Raw genomic sequence first — 24,237 nt, 5'->3', positions numbered from 1 at the left:
TCACAGATGCAATTAACGTGTAGGTCGGTACGCTAACGTTAACTGGCTTAATACTAAAAGCTCTACAAATGTGGTGAGTGAAATGTCCTCTCTTGAGACGGAATCGTCTGCTCGTGCATATTCCACTCGTCTGCTACATGCGACAGCGTACGGCTCGGCGTAAGGATTTTTCTTAACTAATGTGCCCTCGACGTTTTGTTCTGGTCGATTCGCAGGTAACCATGACAGACGAGGATATTGTCATCACAGGCTTCTCGGCCTACTTCCCGCAAGCAGATCACCTGGCCGAGTTCAAGGAAAAACTCTACGCGGGTGTGGACCTGGTCACAGACGATGAGACACGATGGCCCAAAGGTATGTGTGTCGCAACTTTTACTGATTTTGCAGCGGGTTCGATATTTGCTGTTGTAACGAACCCGCGTTTGTCTTGTAACAAAGGACACTCCATATCTAAGAGTGGAGACGCCCATTTGCATAGTAACACTATAATTAAAGCAAGCGTCACTTTTCCAGTTATTAGCAGCGCACACACAGAAGCTAAAACCGGGAAACGTGATGTCTTCTTAATTAGTTGTCCTTAAAACAAGTAGAACTATTCAAAATGAGTTGTGGTTGAATACGCGAACTAATGTCGCAATACTCGATCGTGCGTGAAAAGTTGCAGTAATTACTCAGAGGAACTGTAAGGTACACACAGCAGGAGAGGCATAATCCAGTAACTAGATCAACGACTGTAATGTAACGAAATGATCTGTCGGTAGCACATCGAAATTGGGCACGACTCGCATCGTGCAACGCAAATTTGCAGGAGACTGACGAAAACTGCGCGGCCACTCTGATATCGTTATTCGCAGTAAACAAAACAAAGAAATCCTCAATCGCTAACGTTCGCTCTTGTGGCCTCTTTGCGCAGGTCTGCTGGGTTTGCCCGAACGCCTGGGCAAGATCCGCGACCTGTCCCAGTTCGACGCGCAGTTCTTCGGCGTGCACCCCAAGCAGGCGCACGTGATGGACCCTCAGCTGAGGCTGTTCCTAGAGACCTCGTACGAGGCCATCGTGGACGCCGGCTACGACCCGGCGACCCTGCGGGGTCGCAAGATTGGCGTTTTCATCGGCTCCTCCGAGTCCGAGACGGACGAAGCGTTCAACGTGGACACAGACAAGATCGACGGCTACGCCCTGGTCGGCTGCTGCCGGGCCATGTTCTCCAACCGCATCTCCTACTCACTAGACTTCAACGGTTCGTGCAATATTATACGATGCGCTTAACCGCAGCAGTGGACAGCACACTGAATCGATCGACATTGGCTGCCTATACACAATGCTAACATAGTGTGCCATTAGCTTTGTGCAACGATATTATTGACAGCATAATTAAACTGGTAATTATCTTATATCAGAAAGCCGCAGAGCAGGTATTCCGTTCTCGTCTTCCCAATGCTCTTGCATTTGAGAGAGAGAGAAAAAAAAATGTTTCGAAAGAAATTCTAGACGTTCCTCCCACCTTTCCTTTACCTAACAGGAATTAAGTGCAGTTCTCGGGAAAGCGTATGTATGCGCCAAGGGACAAAGCGGGAAATGTCATTACCAATGTGGGCAATATAGTCAAAGTAGCCGAGGAGTTCCATACTGATCTATACAGTAGCCGAAGTAGTCAGGACAATAATGAGGTTGGCAGCAGTAAAGAACAATCAGGTGTTCCGCCAGTAACGAAGGGCGAGGATAAGAAACCTTCACAAACTACGAAAAGATAGAAATCAGCTGGGGAGGATCGGGTAACGGTATATTTGTTGAAAGATGGTGGTGGATACCATGCTAGAAAAACCGGCCATCCTTTATACACAATGCCTGTTGACATCGACAATATAAAGGTACCATGGATAGTGGAACTACATAAGTGCGCCTGCCTAATTGACCGCGTCTGTCGAACCCGCCCTTCGGCAGGCCCGAGCTTCACGGTCGACACGGCGTGCTCTTCGACGATGACGGCCCTGAACCAGGCCATGCTGGCGCTTCGTTCCGGACAGTGCGAGGCGGCCATAGTGGGCGGCAGCACCCTCACCCTCAAGCCCACCACCTCCCTCAACTTCTTCCGCCTGGGCATGCTGTCGCCGGAAGGAAAGTGCAAAGCCTTCGACGCAGACGGTGAGTACGCCGCGAACATTATAAACTCCAGTGTCGAGGAAAATATGCATGTGCAATAATTGTGTGCTGTGTTGAACTTACTCCACTGTCTGGCCACGTGCATTGGATTCTTGTAACGCGCGCTAACGATGTGCGATAACTTTCAACATGGACAGAAAAACGTTTGCAAATGTATGAGCACGGACTGTAAGCTTGGAGGCCTAAAAAAAATGGCGTCTGATTCTGTACTTTGAAAGCTCAAAGCGATTTCGGTGCGTGTTGTGGCATCTGCTGCGCGTGCAACGACGCCATGTATACGTGAAGTAAATGTTAACGCTGAATCAATTGTTTCCTGGACGCAGGCAAGGGTTACGTACGGAGTGAGACCGTGGGCGTTTTCTTCATCCAACGAGTCACCGAGGCTCGCCGAATCTACGCCAAGCTGATCCACGTCAAGGCCAACGCGGACGGCTACAAGGCCGAAGGTAATTTCGGTGCAGATTCCGGCCTACAAAGACAAAAGTGCCGTATTTCTTGCGTTATTTCCACGTGCTTGCTTTGTTGGGCGTCGTGGCGCGGCTCTGTCGTGGGATAGCTTACACACCGAATCGAGGCTTAGACATTGACGGCCTCTGGGGCTTGTTCCAGGTATCACGTTCCCATCGGGCAAGGTCCAGGAGCAGCTGCTCCGCGAGGTGTACGAAGAGGCCAAGGTGGACCCTTGCAAGGTGGGCTACGTCGAAGCCCACGGCACCGGCACCAAGGTGGGCGACCCCCAGGAGCTGGGTGCCATCAGCAACGTCTTCTGCCAGCCCAGCCGCGAGAAGCCGCTCAAGATCGGCTCAGTCAAAAGCAACATGGGACACTCCGAGGGCGCCTCTGGTAAGCGAACCAACCCGAGTACATTCTCTCTTAAATCTGCGCCTTCTGGCTTAGCTTTGAAAAGCTGTTCATAATAATCAGTGAACCCGCCGCGGTGGCTCAGTGGTTATGGCGCTTGGTTGCTGAACCCAAGGATGTGGGATCGAATCCCGCAAAGCATTGAAAGCGGCGACGACTCCGGTGAACAGAGCAGGTGGTGGTGGTGATGGTAAAATGTTGTAATTAAAATGTATGGGAGGTTAGAGCGGCGGTTGGCGTCCTCAGTCCGGAACCCCATCGAAGTAGGCTGCTATCAGTACTCACTCGTCTTAAAATAAAAAGCTAATTAATGAAAATAGTTGGCTTACAGGAAAGGAAATAACTTTCGGAACTGCTGTCTGGGACGAAGTTAGTGCCAGGATCAATTTGCCGCGCTTGAGCGAGGGCGTAGCAAGTGTGAGCCCGAAGTAGCCGCTGTCGCCTCCCAGTCGCCCATACTAGCGTCGCACGCCGATTGTTGAGCTATAGGCAGTTGGCTGCTTTAACCAGTTTTATTATTTTTCATCTTGTCAGGTTCGCAGAGCATCGCGTGTAACTTCGGGCATTTGTCGTTCCCCATATACTGACCTTGCTACTCTAACACAGTTGTTTCCTGTCGTGTAATTTCTGTTTGCCGTTAATATAATAAGACGAACAAACATAGCGACTAGCCCACCCCGGGGGCTGAACGGTTAGGGCACCCGTGTGCTGTTCCAAATTAGTGCACGTTAAAGAACCCTAGGCGGTCGAAGTTTCCGGAGCCTTCCGCTACGGTGTCCCTCATAGCCTGCAGTCACTTTGGGACGCTATAAACCTAAAATTACGATTATCGCACCTTTTTCGATCTTGTAAGTCATTTTTGCCTTTTGCGCTATCTCTTCCGTTTTGAAACCACCTAAGTGATCAGGATATAATTGCGAGACTTAATTAGTTTAGCACCTGGCACTCATTGTCAACGATCCAACGCTTGACGGGCATTATTTTTGAAACCATCTTCGGCATGTCCGCTCATCTCCACCTCTCCAGGCGTCTGCTCGATGGCCAAGGTGATCCTGGCCATGGAGACTGGCACCATCGCCGGCAACCTGCACTTCACGGAGGCTAACCCCAACATCCCGTCTCTGCACGACGGCACCATCGAGGTGGTGCATAAGGCGACGCCTTTCCCCGGCGGCCTGGTCGGCATCAACTCGTTTGGCTTCGGCGGCGCCAACGTGCACACCATCCTGGAGTCCAACCCCGGTCCGCACGTGGACAGCATCCCGCGCGAGAAGCCCGGGCTGCCCAGACTCGTCCTCATGGCCGGAAGGAACAAGGACTCGCTCGCCGTGAGTAGCTTTGCTCTGCTTTTGTGCTTGAACCAAGTGCTTCGATTCTCTTTCGATCGCTCTCAGAAGAGGCTATAGCTGTGTCAGCATGTTCAGTACATTTCCATTATTCTTTTCTAGCCTTCCCCGACTGCTAGCCTTGTCTGTTCTGCTTGCAGTTTTAATTACAGAGAATCAGTTAAATAGCAGCATATGCTGTGGGAAATAAGGTATCAAGATTTTTGCTTTTTATTTTTGGCCTGCACTCTGTAGGTGGTGATTTAATTGCCGCTCCCCATAATTATGAACGCATTGCGGCAAGATCATAAAAAGCATCGAGCATGACCGCTAGGTGGGAACTGTGTGAGCGCCTTGTAGTTAAATCTCTTAATTCGGGATTCGAGGCAGCAGGGAAAATGTTCAAATTTCTTGAGAGTTAGAATTATCGAACGATCATAAAAAAAAAAAAAAAAACTGCCAGAAACTATTTGCGTTACGGTAATTTTATCACACCGATGTATATAACATGATGCCTATACAATCTGACCGAGGCGAAAACTAACCGGCAACAGGGACGGTATTTCGCGGTTTTGTGAAGCGCCTTGTTCTGCGGACGTCGTCGGGAATGCCGAAGAATCGTTTCAAAATCATTAAGTGCCTCCGCGTGGTCCATTCCGTGGCGCCTCTTCACAACCGCCGCATCGTGTTTTGAGGTTGCTTCACCGCACGGCAAAGACTGTGCGGCGAAGCATCTTCAAAACGCGACGACTCAGAATTTATGAAGAGCGGACAAAACCTGCGGATCCACGGGAGAGAAATGTGGTTGGGCGTGTAACTAAAAGGCCGGCGACTTGCTAAACAGCGTCAGAAACAGCGCGACTGACCGACGCACGCAACTTTCATTTGGCAGCTAGCGGTGGGGTGAATGGATTTAGCGAAACCGAAACTGTGCAGCTGGGCTGTATTCCGCCAAATGAGAGACTCCCGATCGTCATCGCGCCCGAGGTGCACCGCTGTTCTGTTTCGCGGAGGTCTAGCTGGACGATCGCTAGCTTCACAAGTCTGGTACCTTGGCCGATATCGACCGTAACTCCACATCGGCCGCCGTCCAAATAATCCGGATGTGGGCGGGGCTCGCGCCTGTTTAACGAGCGTCCGACGCCATAGACTTCGTCGCGGTTCATGTTTGGAGTATGTGAATTTCTTAATTGCCACTTATTCCTATCAAAAACTCCCTGACGGCGGTAAAAACCCATTCGACATTTCCCGCTTTCTAAGCACTAGATTGATATGCGTAGATACTTGTGGATGGATGAATGTTGAGAGCGCCCCCTTTGAAACGGGGTGGTGATAGTCATCACTATGCTCAACTTTTCTTTTTATATATTTTTAATGTAAACAACTGTTCACCTTTAAGGCTTTTAATTTTATACTCTGGTTATCCTGGACAGCTCCAGAACTATCTAGTGTTTAGCAGAATAACTAATAAAATAGCGCGGTGGGATTTAAAAACCCTTCGGGGTCGGGTCAGGTGGGTGAAACGCGTTACGACAGCGGCGTCGCGCGCCGTTGCTCGACGGCAAAAGCGCGTTTCTTCCGATTATCATGCTTCTTCGGACAATTTTTTGGGCGCTAGTAGGAGCACTGACACAAAAGACAACATCGGTTCATCAAATTTTGGCACGGGCAGTGAAACAGCGTCACACCGTCCCTGAACGCGCCAACAGGCATAAGTTCTGCTTTCTTCGCAGATCGTTAATTTCGCGGCGACCACGTGCTGATCTAAAGATGTACTGCGTGTTCTAAATGGCAGTTTTTCTCGGCAGGGTGTCATTTTATGTACCGTCACTTGCCGTTGGCCGCGCCGAGGGGGCGATCTTGAGCTACGCGACCATCGGTTTCGATCTCGGCATTGCTTTCGCCGCTGGCGCGATTTTCAAAAACTAGGGATCGAATTTTTCGCCTAACCCAAAATATTGTGTGCCTAATGTGCTGATATTTACTGATATCATGCACATATCTGTTCTGCAGAAAATGTATACTTAATTTTTGTTTTATTTTGTGCGGCATTTGTGCGAGAAAAAAACATGGGTACTTGTATATTTCATTTTATTTTAGAAATTTTAAATGAAAAACGGTTTTTTTGGTTCATAGCCTTATCATTGTACATATCGGTTGAAACTGGTACCATTAGAAAGAGAATTTCCTCGTCAGGATTTAATGCATTACATTTTAGTATCAAGCACCACCCAAAACTACCACTTTTCTCGGGGGCAGGAAAGTGTTAACAACGCCCGAATTAAAGAGTTCACATGTATGATATGTAGGAGATGCTGGTATGACCATATTCGGGCGAATATTTTTTTTATCAGAGAGGGTAGTGTGTACGGAGCGCACGCGGAATCATCATAAATTTGTTTTCATTGGTTATCTCTTAGATTCCAAATCATCTGCTGTTACTTGTATTGTGAATAAAGATACCTTTTGCAATATGCTTGTTGCTACTTAAATAAGATTGCATTCATATCCTGACTGACATCCCTGCTTCTACGCAGAATACCTTGGACCGGATTGAAGCTCAAGGACCATACCCAGATTCAGCCTATGCCCTCCTCAACAAGGTTGGCCAGCCCAGCATGCAGCAATTCCCGTACCGGGGCTTCGCTGTGGTTCCTGTTGACGGTTCCGAAAAAGAAGCAGTCAAGGTCGCAGAACAGGCCCCGTTCGAGAAGAGGCCCCTTTGGTTTGTGTTCACTGGCATGGGCTGTCAGTGGAATGGCATGGCCCGACAGATGATGCAGTTCGATGTGTTCGCCCGCTCCATCCACAAGTCGCACGAGCTTCTCAAGCAGTTTGGAATTGACCTGATAGACCTGGTGACCAGCGACAATGCCGACAACCAGACCATGGTGTCGCCGTTCGTGTCGATCGCCGCCATTCAGGTAAGGCTTTGTTGTGAAGACTGCACTGCCTGTGTCGTTTTCGGGCTACGCAGCCTTCATCACTTAAGCAAATAAATGCTGTATTTGTTTTTCTGTAGGTTAAGACAGCATCGTAGCAGTACACCATGCTTTCATAATGACGGACCGGTAGATGTTTACAACCAGTAATTTTTCAAGCAGTTTGTATGCTTTATGAGACAGGTGCCGAAACTGATGTGTGTACTGCCGCGGTGACCCAGTTAGTGATGCACGGGGAAGGTGCTGCTTTCTTGATGCCCAGTGTCGCCAGTTCTGCAGAGTGCTAGCCTATGCTTTCATAATTTATTTTCTCCATTGACCAACATTTAATAATGTTACTAAATGAGGCAATTTACAGCCAGAGGTAGACAACAGTTTGAAACAGATCCACTACTGATCAGGTAAGGTCATTTCATGGTGAGATGTCTTAGTGAGGGATATGTACTAGTATATGATTTAGCGTAATGCTTTAGAAGCCTTTATATGGCATTTTTTATCCCGCAAACTAGAACTGCATGACCATCAAATCCTTTATTCCACCACTGCACTGTACTCTTTACCAGATTCAATCAGTTTCATGTCATAAATGTAACGTGAGCACACTCCCAGAATATACAGAGGCTGTCTGCATACAGGTGGCAAACATCTCCCTTATTGTTCGTCCTCTTCCTCCCTTTTTCCTCACAGGTGGCACTTGTAGACTTGCTCCATGCTGTGGGTGTCCATCCAGATGGCATTGTAGGCCACTCCGTGGGCGAAATCGGTTGTGCCTATGCCGACGGTGGTTTCACTGCCGAGCAGACTGTGCTGTGCGCCTACTGGCGAGGCCGCTGTGTCGAGCTGGGCAACCTACCCAAGGGCGCCATGGCTGCTGTCGGTGAGTACTGCTTTGCACATTGGGCTTGAAGCTTGCCTCGTTTCTTTCTGAGTTACTGCAAGGCTACAGTGCCACATTTTTCGTTGTTTTGAAAAGGGTTTGTCAAAATTTCTTATAGCAGATTTGTAATGCTTTATCATTGTCAATTTTGTCTCTTCCAGCCTTTTAAGGAATTTACCTCTTCCACTTGAGTTTGCAACACTCTCTAAACTAAATCTGAAGCTTCTCAATCTTGTGATGAATTTGCGCAATTGGGCTTTGTTAAACGAATTTCAACTGTGCCATGGTGACCTCATAGTATGGAAAGTAGGTGATTGAGTCCACAAGCATCACCTCACAATTGCCACCCTTCTTTTTCCAGGCCTGACGTGGGAGGAGGCGAAGAAGCGCTGCCGCGACGGCGTCATACCCGCGTGCCACAATGCCGAAGACTCCGTGACAGTGTCCGGTCCCGCTGACGCAGTGGCCAAGCTCGTCGCCGAGCTGAAGGCCGAGAATGTGTTCGCCCGTGAGGTCAACTCTCTGAATGTGGCCTTCCACAGCAAGTACATGCAGGGCATTGGGCCCTCTCTCCAGGAGGTCCTTGGAAAGCTCATTCCAAATTCAAAGCCTCGCACTGACCGCTGGGTCAGCTCGTCGGTGCCCGAGAGCCGCTGGCACGAGCCCATTGCCAAGCGTTGCTCGGCCGAGTACCATGTCAACAACCTGCTGTCGCCTGTGTTGTTCCGAGAGGCCCTGCAGCACGTGCCCAAGGATGCTGTCGTGGTCGAGATCGCGCCACACTGTCTCCTGCAGGCCATTCTCAGGCGTGCCCTGGGTTCTGGTGCTAGCTGCATGGGTCTCATGAAGCGTGACGCCGACAACCCGACGTTCTTCCTCAGCTCGCTGGGCAAGCTGCATACACTGGGGGTACAGCTGGACCTGACCCCGTTGTATCCACCAGTACCGTTCCCAGTGCCTCGTGGGACGCCCAACATCTCTCACCTGGTCAGCTGGGACCACTCGCAGCAGTGGACGGTCGTCAGTTGGAACGACTTCTCCACATCAGCCCAGGTGCGTACGGAGGCTTGCTTGTGTGTCAGCAGAGCAGAGAGGGAAAGGCTTGAACGTGTAGAAACTGCATTGGAGAGAGAGCTATGCTTTTGTGCATCTGTAATAACCCCAAAATGATTTGAATGTTTATCATAAACAGTATCAAATTGTCCTAGTTAAAACACTACTGTAGATTTAGATAACGGCTAGATGTGAAAAAGCATATTCACCTGACCACTACTTGTCCCCCTTGGGCAGGTGTCTGAAGAGGTCGTAGAGGTGGACCTTGAGGCCAATGAAGAGGATGCCTATCTGGCCGGTCACCAGCTTGATGGCCGTGTTCTGTTCCCGGCCACTGGCTACATGATTCTGGCCTGGAAGTCTCTGACGAAGCGTTCCGGCAAGCCGTATCACCAGGTGCCCGTGGTGTTTGAGGACGTCACTCTCCATCGGGCCACCATTCTTCCCAAGAGCGGTGAGTTGTCCACGGAGTAGATTTCCCATTTCAGTGAAAGAGGCGTTCTTAAAGCGGTGTATGAACTGCTATAGGGAATTGGTTGTACTATACATATTCAACATCTCCATGGCATAGAAGTGAAGTGGCGCCGATTAGTGCTGGTGGTTTTGTGTGAAATATTTCCACCAGGTTGGAAAACAGAATGAAACCACTTCTGAGCACTCGATTCTGTTGTGTTTTAGGCTCCGTCAAGTTCCTCGTGAACATCATGCGAGCCTCGGGAGAGTTCGAAGTTTGTGAGGCCGGCACTGTGGCTGCCAGCGGTCGCATCCGCATGGCTGAACCTGGCGAGAAGCTCCTCGACAAGGAGCCGCCAGGCACGCCCGCCGAGACAGTGGCCTATGAGCTCGAGACCGAAGACATCTACAAGGAGCTCAGACTGCGGGGCTACGAGTATTATGGTGGCTTCCAGGGCATCCTCAAGGCCGATCTGCACAGTGAGTGTTCTTTTGCTTTTATTTTGGTTTGCTTTATATGTTTTCATACTGCAGCACATATTACATAGCAATGCAAACAAAGTCTCTAAATTGAAAGCGGAGCACGCAGCGGTGAACTGAAATAAAAAGACCAGGACATGTCTTGGTACCAAGTGTCATAGTGAAGCAAGAAATCCAGTGATTTCTGTTAAAGCCACTTGGAGGTTTAACCATGGGGTACGTAGAGGTGTATGCCTAAAACATGTATGGCTTATTTTAACTTGGCAGAAACTGTGGAAGGCATATGCAGATACTATAGAAACCTAATGGTGTCAATTGGGGTAGATGGAAATTAATTGTTTACATTGCACTCTGTCATAAACTCCTCACTCGCCTGCTACTGGTCAATGAAAATTGCATGGTAAATTGCAATGGAAAATCGCAAGCAGCGAACACTGTCAAGAATGTGACATCTCTCTCTCAGGCAGTCCCTAACCATGTCATCTGTTGAGATGGCACTCCTTTAAGGTAGCAGTGCAGGAGAATGGATGCTGTGTATCTAGTACCAAGTTGAGCACTTATTTTCTTTAGGGCCATGACAATCTTAACAGAATCCACTCGCAGTGGCCATCCATGCATACCGTGTGTAAGGTCCATCGTTCTGACATATATTTCCTTGTGTGCTCTCTTTTGACAGAGCCATATGGCAAGCTCCAGTGGGAGGACAACTGGGTAACCTTCATCGACACCATGCTGCAGTTCAGCATCCTGGGCAACCCAATGCGAACCTTCAACCTGCCTGTCAGGATACAGTCCTGCCGTGTTGACCCGGAGGTCCAGGCACAGGTTGCCGAGAAGGTCGGAGACGCCGGTGAGCATCTCCTGCTTTTATTTACTCACTGCACTCGGTGTTGGGCAAAACGGTGCCTGTCGCTCTTAAGCAGCTTTTTGTTTTTTTTGGAAGATCAGCACGATTCTGTTTTTCCTGCATTTGCATGAAGGGCGTGAATGTGGGCTCATGCGAGAGACTATTGTTCCAGGTTACATTATCTGATGGTTTCACATTATTTGAAAAGGCGCTATGAACACAAAAAAGGGCAGCGCAAGGTCTTCTGGAAAACCTGTTTCACAGATTTCAATCTCAGCAGTAATGCGATCGGGCTACGCTGTCATTTCTGGAGCACTCTTGCAAGATGTTGCAAATAACTACAGTCATGGGCTGTTTGTGATTGCCAAAATGAGGTTGATTTAAAACAATGAAGAATACTAAGCACAGAACTCTGGCGTCATATTGGGAGACATGAACAGTATACCTCACTACACACTTTTGGGCTGCATAGCCAGCACATGTTTGTAAGCCTAAAAGTCTTTGAGGCAGGACAGCGCAAGGTTTTCAGTTTTTTGTAACCACTTGCCCCATGACTCCGTTCTGCAGGCATCGACGTCGTGTTTGACCGCTACCTGAACACGTGCCGTGCCGGCGGTGTTTCTATGCGGGGCCTCAAGGCTAGCATCGCCCCACGACGTATGGTGCAGCAGACTCCATTCCTCGAGGAGTACCAGTTCGTGCCCTACTCTGACGATGAGGTGGCGCGCAATGAGCGTGAGGAGAGCGTGCGCGAATACGTTGAGGTGTGCTGTGGCATCGCCCGGCGCATCCTCGAGTCATGTGGCAAGAACAAGGCACAGATCTCGGACGTCATGAATGGCTTCCGTGAAGCACCGGAGCAGGTGCTCAACCGGTACCTGGAGAATCCTGCCGAGAACCACGGTCTGCTGAGAGTGCTGGCCACCATCCAGAAACAGGCAAACGGCTCGGCATCTTCATTAGTGTCGACCGTCCAGTCGGCGCTGGCTGCCCACAAGGAGGACCTCGAGAAGGACTTCCTCAACACTGTCCTCTTCGAAGAAGACCCGCTGCGACACATCCTCGACGTGGTCGTGGAGAACACGAGCATCAAGAAGATCAGAGTCTTGGAGCTCGCGGGTGAAGGGAGCGACACGCTCCTGGCTCCGTGGGTATCTGAGCTGTTGCACTTGTCCAACATCTTGCTCAAGACCGAGTACACCGTGGCGCACCCATCGCCCGATAAGCTGGCGCCGGAACAGCTTCCCGAAGGCACCAGGACTGTGGCTTGGGACCCCGCCAGTGCCTCCAAGAATGGGCTGCCTGAGGCTGACCTCATTGTGCTTCGAGGCATTGCTGGACAATCCTCAAAGAGCCTCGAGACCCTGTCCGACGAACTCTCAGCACAGTGCAAGGAAAATGGCTTCGTGCTTCTCGCGCAGCGCACAGCGCTGACTCCGGCCGAGATGTTCCTGTCGACTGTCGGCAAGGTTCCGCTCAGGGTGCATGCCAGTGAAACTGTGGAGGCCGTGTTCCGTGCTCGCGGCTTCTGCCTGGTAGGCCTCAAGTCCAACAATGTGTCCACTTTGCTCCTGCTCAGAAAGGCTGCGGCAGTACCCGTCAACGTGGCTAAGCAGGAGGTAATCAAGGTGAAGAATGCTGGCTTCGACTGGGTCGAGTCCCTGAAGGCCAAGGCCCTGGAGTATGAAAACAAGCCCGCCGGAGAGAACGTCTGGCTGCTCGCTGAAGATGCTGCCATCAGTGGTGTCGTCGGGCTGACCAACTGCCTTCGACAGGAGACTGGCGGAAGCCATATCAGGTGAGGACGTCACTGTCATATTTGCATTCATCAGTGCAAGCTCTATTTCGAGCCAGTTTTTAAATGCTGTGCTTTGCTTTTGATTCGCTTTTGATTCGCTTTTGCCCACTTCCGATAGAAATAGGTTTTCACAACAAATTTTGGGCAAGAAACTATCAGGCATTCTTGTATGATGACTTTGTCTTTGTGACATAGCATCATTACGACTACCAACACAATGAGTAACCGTTGTAAGATTTTGGACTGCCTTAAAATTTTGAAATAAATTTTATTTTTGGCTGAACTTGTAGTCGACTTCTGGAGTGTTGGAGGAGAAACTGGCATTGACAAGTTTTGCTTCTCTTTTTGTGTGGGCATCTTTGGCAGGTGCGTGTTCAACGCCAGTGTCAAAGGATCAAACAAGGTTGCAGACTTCAGCCCCAGCAACCCAGCATACAAGGATGTCTTGGAGCGAGACCTGGTGATGAACATCTACAGGGATGGACAGTGGGGGTCCTATAGGCACCTGGTCACACAGTCCAGTGAGTATAGCCTTCCTTTCATTCTAGTTTTCTGTAGACTGGGTTGCGATGAGTTGTAAAGGGCATACCAGTTTGCGCATATAATATATATATACATATATATATATATACACATTTTTTTGCTAGACCCTCTGAAATACACACTGTGTTCTGCCAGTGAGAAAAACATGAAGATTTGTGTGTGCTTCTTGAACCCCCATTATACAAAAATGAACATATCTCAAGAACGGTACAATTCCACACTTGCAGCGCACCTCTGTGATTATGAAACTTTAGCCCATTTCTTCATTCGTGCCCACTTTCAAATAGACTTTATTATTCTCAAAACCTGTCTTCGAAATCAGCCATAGAGGAAAAAAAGTTGCTACGCTGGACAGCGATTGCTAGGTGCAACATGTACCTTCGTGGCATCCTTTTGAAAACTGATCCTTTTTTTTTCTAGGCCTTGAATGGCTTTGTCACGCTGTCCAGCAGGGATTTGATGTAGTCAGCGATGCTGACTATATGCTCGAGACATTTTGAAAAAAAAACAAACAATAGTGCGAAAATTTGCGAGCAAACTGCTGACAGTACATCTTAAAGGGTCATAGTACATGTGGAGACTTACAAGGGCGATGCTAAGATGGTGTGTAGATAGTAGTGGGTGTTGGAGATACCAATGTCCCAATTTTTGGGTGTGCGTGGCTCTCCCTGTGGCTGAATACACGCGTTTGCTCAGCGGTGATAGGAAGCCGAAAACACACATTTAGTTCTCGTTGTTAATTGCCAAATTGAGAAAGTCATAGAAGGAGCGGAATATTTTAATGGCATTACATTGGCTTATGTTCTGAGAATAATCCAAAGGAGTAATCTTAAAATACTGTTTGCTCGTGCCTTCAATACAATCATTTCTTTACGCCTTTCTTGTGGTGCACGGCAGGTGGAGCTCCAAAGACAACCACCGAGTATGCCTTCCTCAACGTCCAGACCAGAGGCGACCTGTCCAGTCTGCAGTGGTACGAGTCTCCGCTCCGCTATACCTCTCCATCTAGTGGTGTTGAAGGAGTCCTCTGCAGCGTATACTACGCTCCGCTCAACTTCCGTGACATCATGCTCGCCACTGGGAAGCTTCCGCCTGATGCCCTGCCTGGTGAGTGCTCTTCACAAGGTCTCTCTAGACTAAAGTCTTGTCGCATGCAGCCCTGCTAGATAATCAATTATTGCTTCAGTAATGCCAGAGAAAATGCATATCAGCATAACTAGCTGGCGGCACCCGAGACAGTTTTGATGCAAGTGCCAACACTTCCTCACTGTAGCAGATTGTGCCGAGCATCGACGGCTCGCCTTCACAGGAGTCGCAAATAAGATTAAACAGAGCTTCAGTAGGAGAGTTGCATAACTCTCTTGGCATGACTTTTGGAAGGGAGAGTTTTCTAAGATTTGCTAGACTGGCATCACTAGATTGTGGAGCAGCGGTGACTTATGCCCTGCCTTTTTCGTGCCGTGTACAGGAAACTTGGCGACTTCCGACTGCGTCCTCGGCCTGGAGTTCTCTGGCCGTGACCCCAAAGGCCGCCGCGTAATGGGATCAGTGGCCGCTCAGGGCATGGCGACAGCCGTTGCCGCAGACCCTGGTTTCCTGTGGGAGGTGCCAGAGGCATGGAGCCTCGAGGAAGCGTCCACAGTTCCCGTGGCCTACTCGACTGCCTACTACGCACTGCTGGTTCGAGGCAACATGCGGTCGGGAGAGTCCATCCTGGTTCACTCCGGCAGCGGAGGTGTCGGACAGGCGGCCATCTCCATCGCCCTCTCCATGGGGTGCACAGTGTTCACCACTGTCGGTAAGCGTGCAGAGCTGAGCAATGGTGCGCGTTGCATGAGTGGCAGCAGTTTCTTTTTTTTTTAAATTAAAAGCACGCTTAAAATTCCCCTTAAAGGATGCTATTACCGGCACTCTTACTCTGTTGATGAAAACGTGGCTGAAAGGAAAAGCTTTTAACTTTGATGATGGGTGTGTTTGTTTTCAAGCAATATCTGTTGCCGTAAAAGAATTCGAGTCTGCATTATCACATTGCCTGCCTTTGTTCCCCCTTTCCCCACACTACCTATTAGGTTCCAAAGAGAAGCGAGAGTTCCTTAAGCGACGCTTCCCACAGCTGGAGGACCGCCACTTCGCAAACTCACGCGATCTATCGTTTGAAGAGCACATTCTTTTGGAGACCAAGGGCAGAGGTGAGCTCACCTGTTTGGTACAGAAGCTACTAAGCGTGTAGTACAAGCATTTACAGCGGTCTAGCTCGAGTGGTGCTATGTGCCTTATTGGTGTTGTATTGCTGCAAACTCAAATTAAGCTAATGTTACTGTGCCGAATGCATGTTGCCATGTGTGACTTTATACTTGAAAGAAGTCACCAGTTCCCTTGTCTGTAGTTGTTGCTTACGCATGCTCACCTTCTTAAGTTGCTAGGGTACACACGTTTGTACGATTTAGTGATGCTGGTCTGTTTGGGAACTAACTTGTGGCAATGCAGTTAACCTTTTGCTAGTTGGCTCTCGGTCTTCTGTTTTGCTGCTTTCAATTGGAATCGTGCTTCAAGCCCTAGATAGGTTTGAAACGTCTGACGGTCTTTAGTGGTGTTGCCTATTCGAGTGCTTGAACGATACCGGTTTGCATGGTTGTGGAAAAAAAGAGCAGATTTTGATATTTATAATTGACAAAGATGCTTTCTTACGCTGGATCTATTGTGCGTGCCCTCTAACAGGCGTGGACCTCGTGCTCAACTCTTTGGCCGAGGAGAAGCTACAGGCCAGCGTACGTTGCCTGGCCACACACGGCCGCTTCCTGGAGATCGGCAAGTTTGACCTGTCCAAGAACTCCCCACTGGGCATGTCCGTATTCCTGAAGAACGTCACCTTCCACGGCATCCTTCTGGATGCGCTGTTTGGAGACGACCCATTCGTGGCTGCCGACAAGCGCCGCGTCACCGAGCTCGTGCGCGAAGGCATCGCCTCTGGAGCCGTGCGGCCGCTTGATGCTATCCGCTTCACCAGGGACCAGGCAGAGGAGGCTTTCCGCTTTATGGCATCTGGAAAGCACATGGGCAAAGTGGTGCTAGAGGTAAGTGAGGTGTCCCGCTTATTAAGCCGCCTTGCTATTATTCTGAGTAGCAATACTTTTTCAGGTTTTCTTTGCAATGGGTATGTTGATGAGGTCGATCTCTTTTTTTTTTTCTTCAGAAAACCTTACTTCGAGGGTTGTACCCGAGAGGTCTGCCTGCTTGGGGCATGCTTAGCCTAGCTCATAATTTTGCTCTCCTAAACATCTCCAAAATGGGTCCCATCTCTTTCAACAGTGACAGCTGTTAAGCGCTTTGGTTTTACGTTGGTCTAGTAGTATTAATAGCTAGTGTAACCAGAGGGTGGTTGCCATGGGCACCACATAGGGCTTAGGTACCCAGGAAGTGGGGTTACCATGGAAGCAAGGGTATGACTAGTGTAAGGAATCAGCACTGGAGGGGGCTTCTATGGAAGGAGGGAGGAGAGTGTGGCTAGAATGAAGGAGTCTACTGCAGTCCATCTGAGACCTAATTGGAGAATGAGTATGTGTGGGAGAACTAAAAAGGGCACTTTATTACTGCACCAATGTGAACCTGCTGGGAGCTTTTCTTCCTCATTATGTTGTGACTGTAAATAGCTGTCGTTGAATTTCATGTTACACAGTGGTAACTGCCCGTTCTTTGAGCTATTTTGAATTTCACTCAACTAGCCTGGCAGAACTTGAAATAATCATCATCATCATCATCAGCCTGACTATACCCACTGCAGGGCAAAGGTCTCTCCCATATTTCTCCAATTAACCCGGTTCTGTGCTAGCTGCATTCACTTGACCCCAGCGAACTTCTTAACCTCATCCGTCCACCTAACTTTCTGCCGCTCCTTGCTACGCTTGAAATAATAGGTGTAACTATACTGCAAACTTAGCTTTCTTTCTGTGACAGAAAAAACTTTTAAAACCAGATTTCATAGTGCGATGGTTACCATCAAATTGAATGCTAATGTTCGATGCACGCTCAATTCTCAATTTTCAAAGGTCCGACCAGAGGAGACTCCACGCAAGGCGACCCCTGCACTGCCACTCACAGTCGAGGCAGTGGCACGCACCTGCTTCTATGAGCACAAGTCATACATCATCGCTGGTGGTCTGGGTGGCTTTGGCCTCGAGCTCGCGGACTGGATGGTGGCTCGTGGCTGCCGGAAACTGCTACTTAGCGCCCGGTCTGGCGTGCGGACGGGCTACCAGAAGCTCTGTCTACATAGGTGGCAGTATGCTGGCGCCAAGGTGCTTGTGAGCAAGGCCGATGCCTCGACTGAGAAAGGCGCTCGGCAGATCATCCAGGAGGCTGCGTCCATCGGACCTGTAGGTGGCATCTTCAACTTGGCCATGGTAAGCACCTCCTCTTGCACAAGCAAATTGACAGAAATTTCATCAATGCAATGAAGTTGAGTCAAAGCGAAGTAAATTATAGTAGGAACAGTAGAGAATCTGTTGGGGAAAAAAAAGAGATCCAGAATTGTGATCTCTCGTGTGGGGAGGTGGAGGGAAAGTTCCTTTATTATACATGATGAGATTTTGAATAAATTCGTCAATATGTTTCTTACCTCCACAGGTTCTTCGTGACGCCCTGCTCGAGAATCAGACGATCGAGGCCTACGAGACTGTGTGCAAACCCAAGGTGGATGGCACCCAGCGGTTGGACGAAGTGTCTCGCAAGCTGTGCCCCGAACTCGATCACTTTGTTGTCTTCTCGTCCGTGTCCTGTGGTCGGGGCAATGCTGGACAAACTAACTACGGCTATGCAAACTCTGTCATGGAGCGTATCTGCGAGCGCCGTGTTGCGGACGGGCTGCCCGGTAAGTGTACAATCTTCGGTGCTCCTTGAGTGGCAGCACACCTGTGGCTAATTGTGCATGTACAAAGGAGAATCATTGCTGTCATTTTGATACAGATGCAAATTATATTGAGTCTATAGCCCTGTTAGTCTGGACAAAGACTGGTAGCTTAATGGCCTTGAGTAATTGATAGGATGAGGCCATCGTGTGCAATTTGAACGCTTTCAGAAGTTGTAAAAAGAAGTCTGTTGATTGCCATAAAGAGACTAAACAACATTTTGATGTGTTGTACAGGTCTGGCCATCCAATGGGGTGCCATTGGAGATGTGGGTGTGCTCCGTGAGACCATGGGTGCCGATGTCGTGGTGGGTGGTACATTGCCGCAACGCATCACTTCTTGTATGGCTGTGATGGATCGGTTCCTCAGTCAGAGCAACCCAGTCGTCTCCAGCTTGGTCAAGGCTGACCTCTCCTCCAAGTCTGATGCCAAGGGCAAGCACGACCTCGTCCAGTCCATTGCACACATTCTCGGTGAGTGAGCTTTCTCTCATTTCTTGGTGACTGCATTTCCATTATCGTTTTCGGTTCTTGAAGAAAGCTATATATTGTGGACTATTTTGTCATTTATTAACTGTCTTCATTGGTCAGCCCTGCCTTTGAAAGTGTAGCCAGGGAATCACATAGCTTGTTTTGTCGCTACCGATTCTGTTGTGTCCTCTTCCTGAGGATCCAAGAAGTTTGGTCTAGACTGTGGCAGTCCCTAGAAATCTACTGCAGCAGTCTGCTTCCTAGATGGAATCTTTTTTAAGTTAATTTTTCCTGTACACTTTGTGAACATGTGCTCTGACTGCATATTTTAGAACTGCATTGCCTGTTTGCAATATTTTGTTCTGCGTCCAACCTATATTACAGTGTAAGCTGTTCATAAACCATAAAAGAAAACTAGGCTTACAATCTACGATGTGAAATGATGAAACAAAATGGCTGGACGTTCACAATTAAGGCACGAGTTTTCATCTGTGTAGTCTCCTTCTTTCTGTTTGACGTCGATCGTTGTCTTGGTGTCCCCCTTCGTAGGTGTCAAAGATCCATCGAGCCTGAACCCAAACATCAGCCTCGGCGAGTTGGGCATGGACTCCCTGATGGGTGTCGAGGTGAAGCAGACCATCGAGCGAGACTACGACGTTGCACTGTCCATGCAAGAGATCCGGCAGCTCACCATCAACCGGCTGCGGGAGATCAGTGGTGGAGCCGGGGGCGCGGCGGTATCGGACAATGGCGCCGCTGCATCCGCACCACAGGAGGCCGAAGGTAAGAACAGAGATTTATTTCAGTTACCATGTCTTGCTTCTGTCTGGCAGCGTAAATGAATCTTTTCAATTCAGCATTTCCTGCCAAGGTATGGCCCTCGTGTGGCCTGTATTATGGGAAAAGACACTCCTTATGCCGAAAGGCATATTTGCACAGTAATAAAAAAATAAATATATATAATGGTCGGCAAGGGTTTCATGTCTCGCCTTGGTGCCTGTGCAGAGTCTGCGGACGTGTCCGAGGTGCCGCGGCTGACGCTCGTTGAGAAGCTGGTGCCAGACCGCGTGCTGGTCGAGATGAACGGCCTCAAGGGATCTTCTCCCGTGTTCATCATGCACCCGATCGAGGGTCACGTGGATGGACTGTCCGAACTGGCATCATACTTGCCCGTGCGTGCTGTCGGTGTCCAGAGAACGCCAGACATTCCCGTGCGCTCCATTGAAGAGATGGCTTCCATTTACCTCCAGGTACGTGCATGATGTGCCCAAGTCATGGCAGTTAATGTTATGCGTGTACGAATCAACAAATGGCCTAAACGTGAAAGAGAAAAGAATTAAAGAGCTGGTTTCCTCTGTATGCAATGCTCACCCAGGTGAAAATTTTACAATAGTTTATAGTACAGGGACCACTTGGTAATTAGAACTGCTTCCTTCCTTGTTGAAACAAAACAGAACTGAGACAATTGCATATGCTTTTATGGAAGTGAGGACAAGCATTCAGGCATATAGCAGCACAAGAAACTATTCGGCAATTATAGTACCGTCATATATGCATCCACTTAAAATACTTTTGCTCCCACTTATATATCCTCTTGGTTAAACTCTCATACTGGCACCAGTGAAGCTTGCCCATCAAGTAAAGTTATTTCACACATTTTTAAAAATTGTTTTTTGCTGTGACAGCAGAAGTGGTGAATAAAATTTGAATCACATTATAGTTCCACCTTTTTGCCGAAAATGCAAATATCGCACACAAGTGGACGTGATGAGCTCACTTGCTTTCAAGTGGGACTGCTTGCCCCTCAAGTGGGATCAATTCAATTCTCACTTGTGTTGAAGTGGGACCACTTCAATTCCCACTTCATATTTTCACCTGGATAGGGTGAGCAATAGATAACACAGCTGCCTCTAGTTTGCCTTCTCCTCATCATCAGCATCACATTAATTTTCCTTCGTTTTTTTTTTGTGCCTTTGCAATCGCAGAAACTGGTTGAAGTTCAGCCCAAGGGTCCATACCATGTGGTGGGCTACTCTTTCGGCGCCACGGTTGCCTTTGAGATGGCGGTGCAGCTGCAGGCCGCCGGAGCCTCTGTGGCCAGCCTTACCCTCCTGGACGGTGCTCCACGGTACATGGCTATCCACACAGTCCACCACCAGTCACGTTTCACCGACAGCAAGGACGAGGAGGAGTCCTCCCTCTTCTGTGCCTTCCTCATGCAGTACCTCGACATCGATTTCCTCGAGGTGCGTTCACACTCTTAAATCTTAACGCTTTCTCAGTTCATTCCAAGGGACTGGGACTAAAGGAGACCCACTCTTCATGCCTGGGCAGTGCGAAGGGGAATGGTAGTGTACAAGACATGAAACTTCAAACCAGACCTTTCTAGAAATGTTGCCACAAACATGATGCGAAAAGTTTTCTAAAATGGTCCTCTCTAGAATGGGTCTTTGCACAGAACTGTGTGTTGCATTACCTCTGAAGATTTTTGCGTTAACAAAGAGGTAGTTGTGGCCCAAGCTTGTCCCCAGCAATGTTAAATGGATCTGGAATAATGCCAAGAGTTTAGTGGCTTAAGAGTGGTAGTTTGTAGGAGCACGTCCTTGTACTAATAACGAGAGATTTAACTCTTACACTGGCATCTCTTCTTTCGTTACCCGCGCAGGTGCGTAGCCAGATGAACCAGTACCCCAACTGGGATGCCAAGCAAGAGGCGGCCACGGACATCCTCCTCAAGGCGTACCCGAACGTGCGGCCAAGCCGCCAGGATGTTGCCACGGCCACGCGAGTCTTCTACGAGTTCCTCAAGGCCGGTGCCAACTACCAGCCACATGCAAAGTTCCACGGCGATGTCGTTCTCGTCAAGGCATCAAGGCCGCGAAAGATGGCGCGACAGCTGCCCTTCGACTATGGTCTCTCTGAGGTAAGAGGGCGCACTTTTTCTAGTTCATGCATGCAGGATATTGCAACTCCTGTTTCTTATCTTGCCAAGGCCTTTCATCTTTTAATAATCTTTTTCTTATCTTTTCAAGGCCTTTCTCTATTTCCTTATCTCTTATTTTTTACCTCTTCTTTAAGCCCATTTGGGATGCGGTATTCTGCAAGTTTCATGCGCTGTTTGTAATAATCTGGAAAATGCTCAGATTCCTTTGTTTCGAAAGCAAAACTGTTGTGGAATGTGTAGTTTTGATAGGATAGGGGATTCAGAAAAACGAGTCTGCATGAGAAGGCAGGCACGACTGAGAAGGCTCGGAAGGGTGGGAGTTGCATGCACGATGTGTACAGCTGAAACGAAATGGTTTCAATGTGTTAAACTTTGCACACTGGCAGTTTAGCTAGTTTAGCGCGCCAGCTAGAGGTTCTCTTTGCTTGTGATTTGTAATAATTTAAGGACTGTCGTTAGAGTACCTCTGCAAAAGTATGAACGAGTGTTTTTGCGCGGAATCCTGTTGAAAAATATTGTATCTTGTAGGTAGTGGAAAATGAAATTTCAAATTACACCGAATGTGGGAACATGTCTTCACTGATAAACGGACCATATTTTGTAGTAGTTTCTAGATTTTAAATTATTTTTATTTTATTTTTATGCATTTAGTGTGTATCACTTTACGCTTTGTACTGCTGCATCTAATGCTTTGTTTTCCTTCTATTTTTACCAAATCTTCCAGTGCTGTGAGGGCAAAGTTGAAGTCAAGGTAGTGGACGGCCTTCATGAAAACTTCATCCACGGCGAGGGTGCGAAACAGTGTGCAGTCGTCATCGCTCAGCAGGTTCAACACTGAGGAAACTGTCATCAAGTAGCAGGCAGGAATGCAAAGAAAAAAAAAAAAACCCTCTTCAACATCTACAGAACCCGAGTGACCTCCTTTGAGCCCTCCTACAACATCCTTCCCTTCAAGACTGGCTGGTCCAGGCTTTAGTTTTTTTTATGGGAACAAGCGTTTGACAAATTAATCAATCCATTCCAACTCCATTTGCTCGTGGAGATGTACAGAGAGGAGCTATTCGCGTGGAATGGCTGAAGAGCAGGCATGGTGACGATACCACGGCTGGTATTATGACCTCCAGGCAACTCCAAGCTTGACATTGGTGAGAAGATACCAGCGTAAATAGCATGTCGGTGCAAATCACGAAGAGGCGCAACCGGTACCCACCATGCAACCCACCGTGCACAGTTTCTACAACCGCACAAGCGACGTGGAGGGCAGTCCAGTCGAAGCACTTACTCATGAACCGGGTGCTAAAGGAGGCCTGGAACTTGTGGCATTAACTGCTAAGGTCACTACGCGAAAAGAGTTAAGAAAGGTGGCCGGCTATGGAGAAAAGAGTTAATGTAATGTATGACCATGTTATTAATTGATGGATGCTGCATTTGCCATTGGAAAGTGGGCACAAGAGAGACTGGTGCGAGACATTGGAAAGCACACTATCTCTATACTCTTGGGATATTGCGTCTTTGTTCTGTTTATTGTTATCATTTTTCTCATGTAATCACATGTACAGAGAGAGCAGTTAAAGCCTGCTGTGTATTTATGTATTTGCCATACCCCGTGATGGACACTCCATGTTCCTTATTGTGCTTGTTTATTTCCTTTTTTGACCCCAGTAATAAAGACTTGTATCATGTGTCATCTTTTGCATTGTTTGTGAATTTAGTTTATAAGGCGAAAGCCTAAATTAGCATAAATTATTTCATCTAATACACCGAAGCAAATCTGGAGAGCGAGCACACTGAATGTATATATTGGCTGATGGAATTGGCCACTATATCAATCTCAATGTTAGCAATCTCTCAATCACCTGGTGGATATGGGGCAGTTATGAAGTCTGCTATGATGTCTGCTTATGTTTTTTTTTCTTTTCTTTAAGATGGCCATGTTTGAAATAGTCTGCAAGCTTTTAGCAGCTGCATTCTTGGACCTAGTTTTCAATAGTTGCATTTTTCAGTGTGTCTAGTGATTGGGGTGTAGACAGCATCTTATGCTGTAACAAACTGGGGGAAAGCAGTGAGCACAATTTCACATACAGTATTTGACTATCGTGGGTTTGGTGCAGGTAGGCCATCTCAGCCTTTCTCCCTGAACTTTAACGCCACCTTTTCATTCCACTTTTTATATATTTTTGCTTTAGGTGTGTTTTGGGGGAAAGTAAGGCGCAGTATCTCTCTCAATGTTTGATGGACATCTGCACCAGGTCACACTGCTGTTCCATTCTGAGATTGTTGGTTTTTCGGGAATGGAAGGCACGCTATCTAAGGGTCATATATGGATGCTGCCAGGTGAATTCGAATTTGCACTCCAAGCAGTAGAGCTTAAAAATATAAATTTACATTCTGGCATAACTAATCAGACTTTTATTTCAATTTATATATTAGAAATATATAAATTGAAATTACTTAATCTTCATCTAAGAAGCCACAATAACTCGTGCACTATGATGCTGGACTACCAAAAAATTGATTGCACAGATATACTATCAGAGAAATCAAAACAACAAAAACTTTCAGTTGAGTAAAGCGAAC

General features: G+C 48.1%; 1 protein-coding gene across 2 annotated transcripts in view; it reads left to right on the top strand.

The window, feature by feature from the left end:
* The window catches only part of LOC146189535 (fatty acid synthase-like), a 58,935-nt gene extending 35,588 nt beyond the window's left edge, over positions 1-23,347 (top strand). For both annotated transcript variants that reach the window (XM_084604311.1, XM_084604310.1), the window contains exons 2-27: positions 216-354; positions 914-1,240; positions 1,945-2,145; positions 2,487-2,609; positions 2,773-3,006; positions 4,051-4,352; positions 6,887-7,273; positions 7,979-8,168; positions 8,530-9,221; positions 9,459-9,675; positions 9,900-10,154; positions 10,831-11,004; positions 11,569-12,799; positions 13,166-13,320; positions 14,240-14,449; positions 14,811-15,140; positions 15,412-15,531; positions 16,061-16,416; positions 17,389-17,742; positions 17,966-18,209; positions 18,483-18,719; positions 19,266-19,499; positions 19,722-19,966; positions 20,702-20,962; positions 21,382-21,639; positions 22,385-23,347. In XM_084604311.1, coding sequence (XP_084460437.1) covers positions 222-354; positions 914-1,240; positions 1,945-2,145; positions 2,487-2,609; positions 2,773-3,006; positions 4,051-4,352; positions 6,887-7,273; positions 7,979-8,168; positions 8,530-9,221; positions 9,459-9,675; positions 9,900-10,154; positions 10,831-11,004; positions 11,569-12,799; positions 13,166-13,320; positions 14,240-14,449; positions 14,811-15,140; positions 15,412-15,531; positions 16,061-16,416; positions 17,389-17,742; positions 17,966-18,209; positions 18,483-18,719; positions 19,266-19,499; positions 19,722-19,966; positions 20,702-20,962; positions 21,382-21,639; positions 22,385-22,498 — 7,584 coding nt within the window. In that variant the 5' untranslated portion in view covers positions 216-221 and the 3' untranslated portion in view covers positions 22,499-23,347. The remainder of the gene's footprint in view (positions 1-215; positions 355-913; positions 1,241-1,944; positions 2,146-2,486; positions 2,610-2,772; positions 3,007-4,050; positions 4,353-6,886; positions 7,274-7,978; positions 8,169-8,529; positions 9,222-9,458; positions 9,676-9,899; positions 10,155-10,830; positions 11,005-11,568; positions 12,800-13,165; positions 13,321-14,239; positions 14,450-14,810; positions 15,141-15,411; positions 15,532-16,060; positions 16,417-17,388; positions 17,743-17,965; positions 18,210-18,482; positions 18,720-19,265; positions 19,500-19,721; positions 19,967-20,701; positions 20,963-21,381; positions 21,640-22,384) is intronic.
* Positions 23,348-24,237: the final 890 nt, after the last annotated feature.

The sequence above is a fragment of the Amblyomma maculatum genome, chromosome 5, assembly GCF_055883805.1.
Source record: "Amblyomma maculatum isolate TAMU_Amacu chromosome 5, ASM5588380v1, whole genome shotgun sequence".
Taxonomy (NCBI): domain Eukaryota; kingdom Metazoa; phylum Arthropoda; class Arachnida; order Ixodida; family Ixodidae; genus Amblyomma; species Amblyomma maculatum.
Note: the sequence above shows the minus strand (reverse complement) of the source record. Positions and strands in the feature narration are given on the sequence as shown.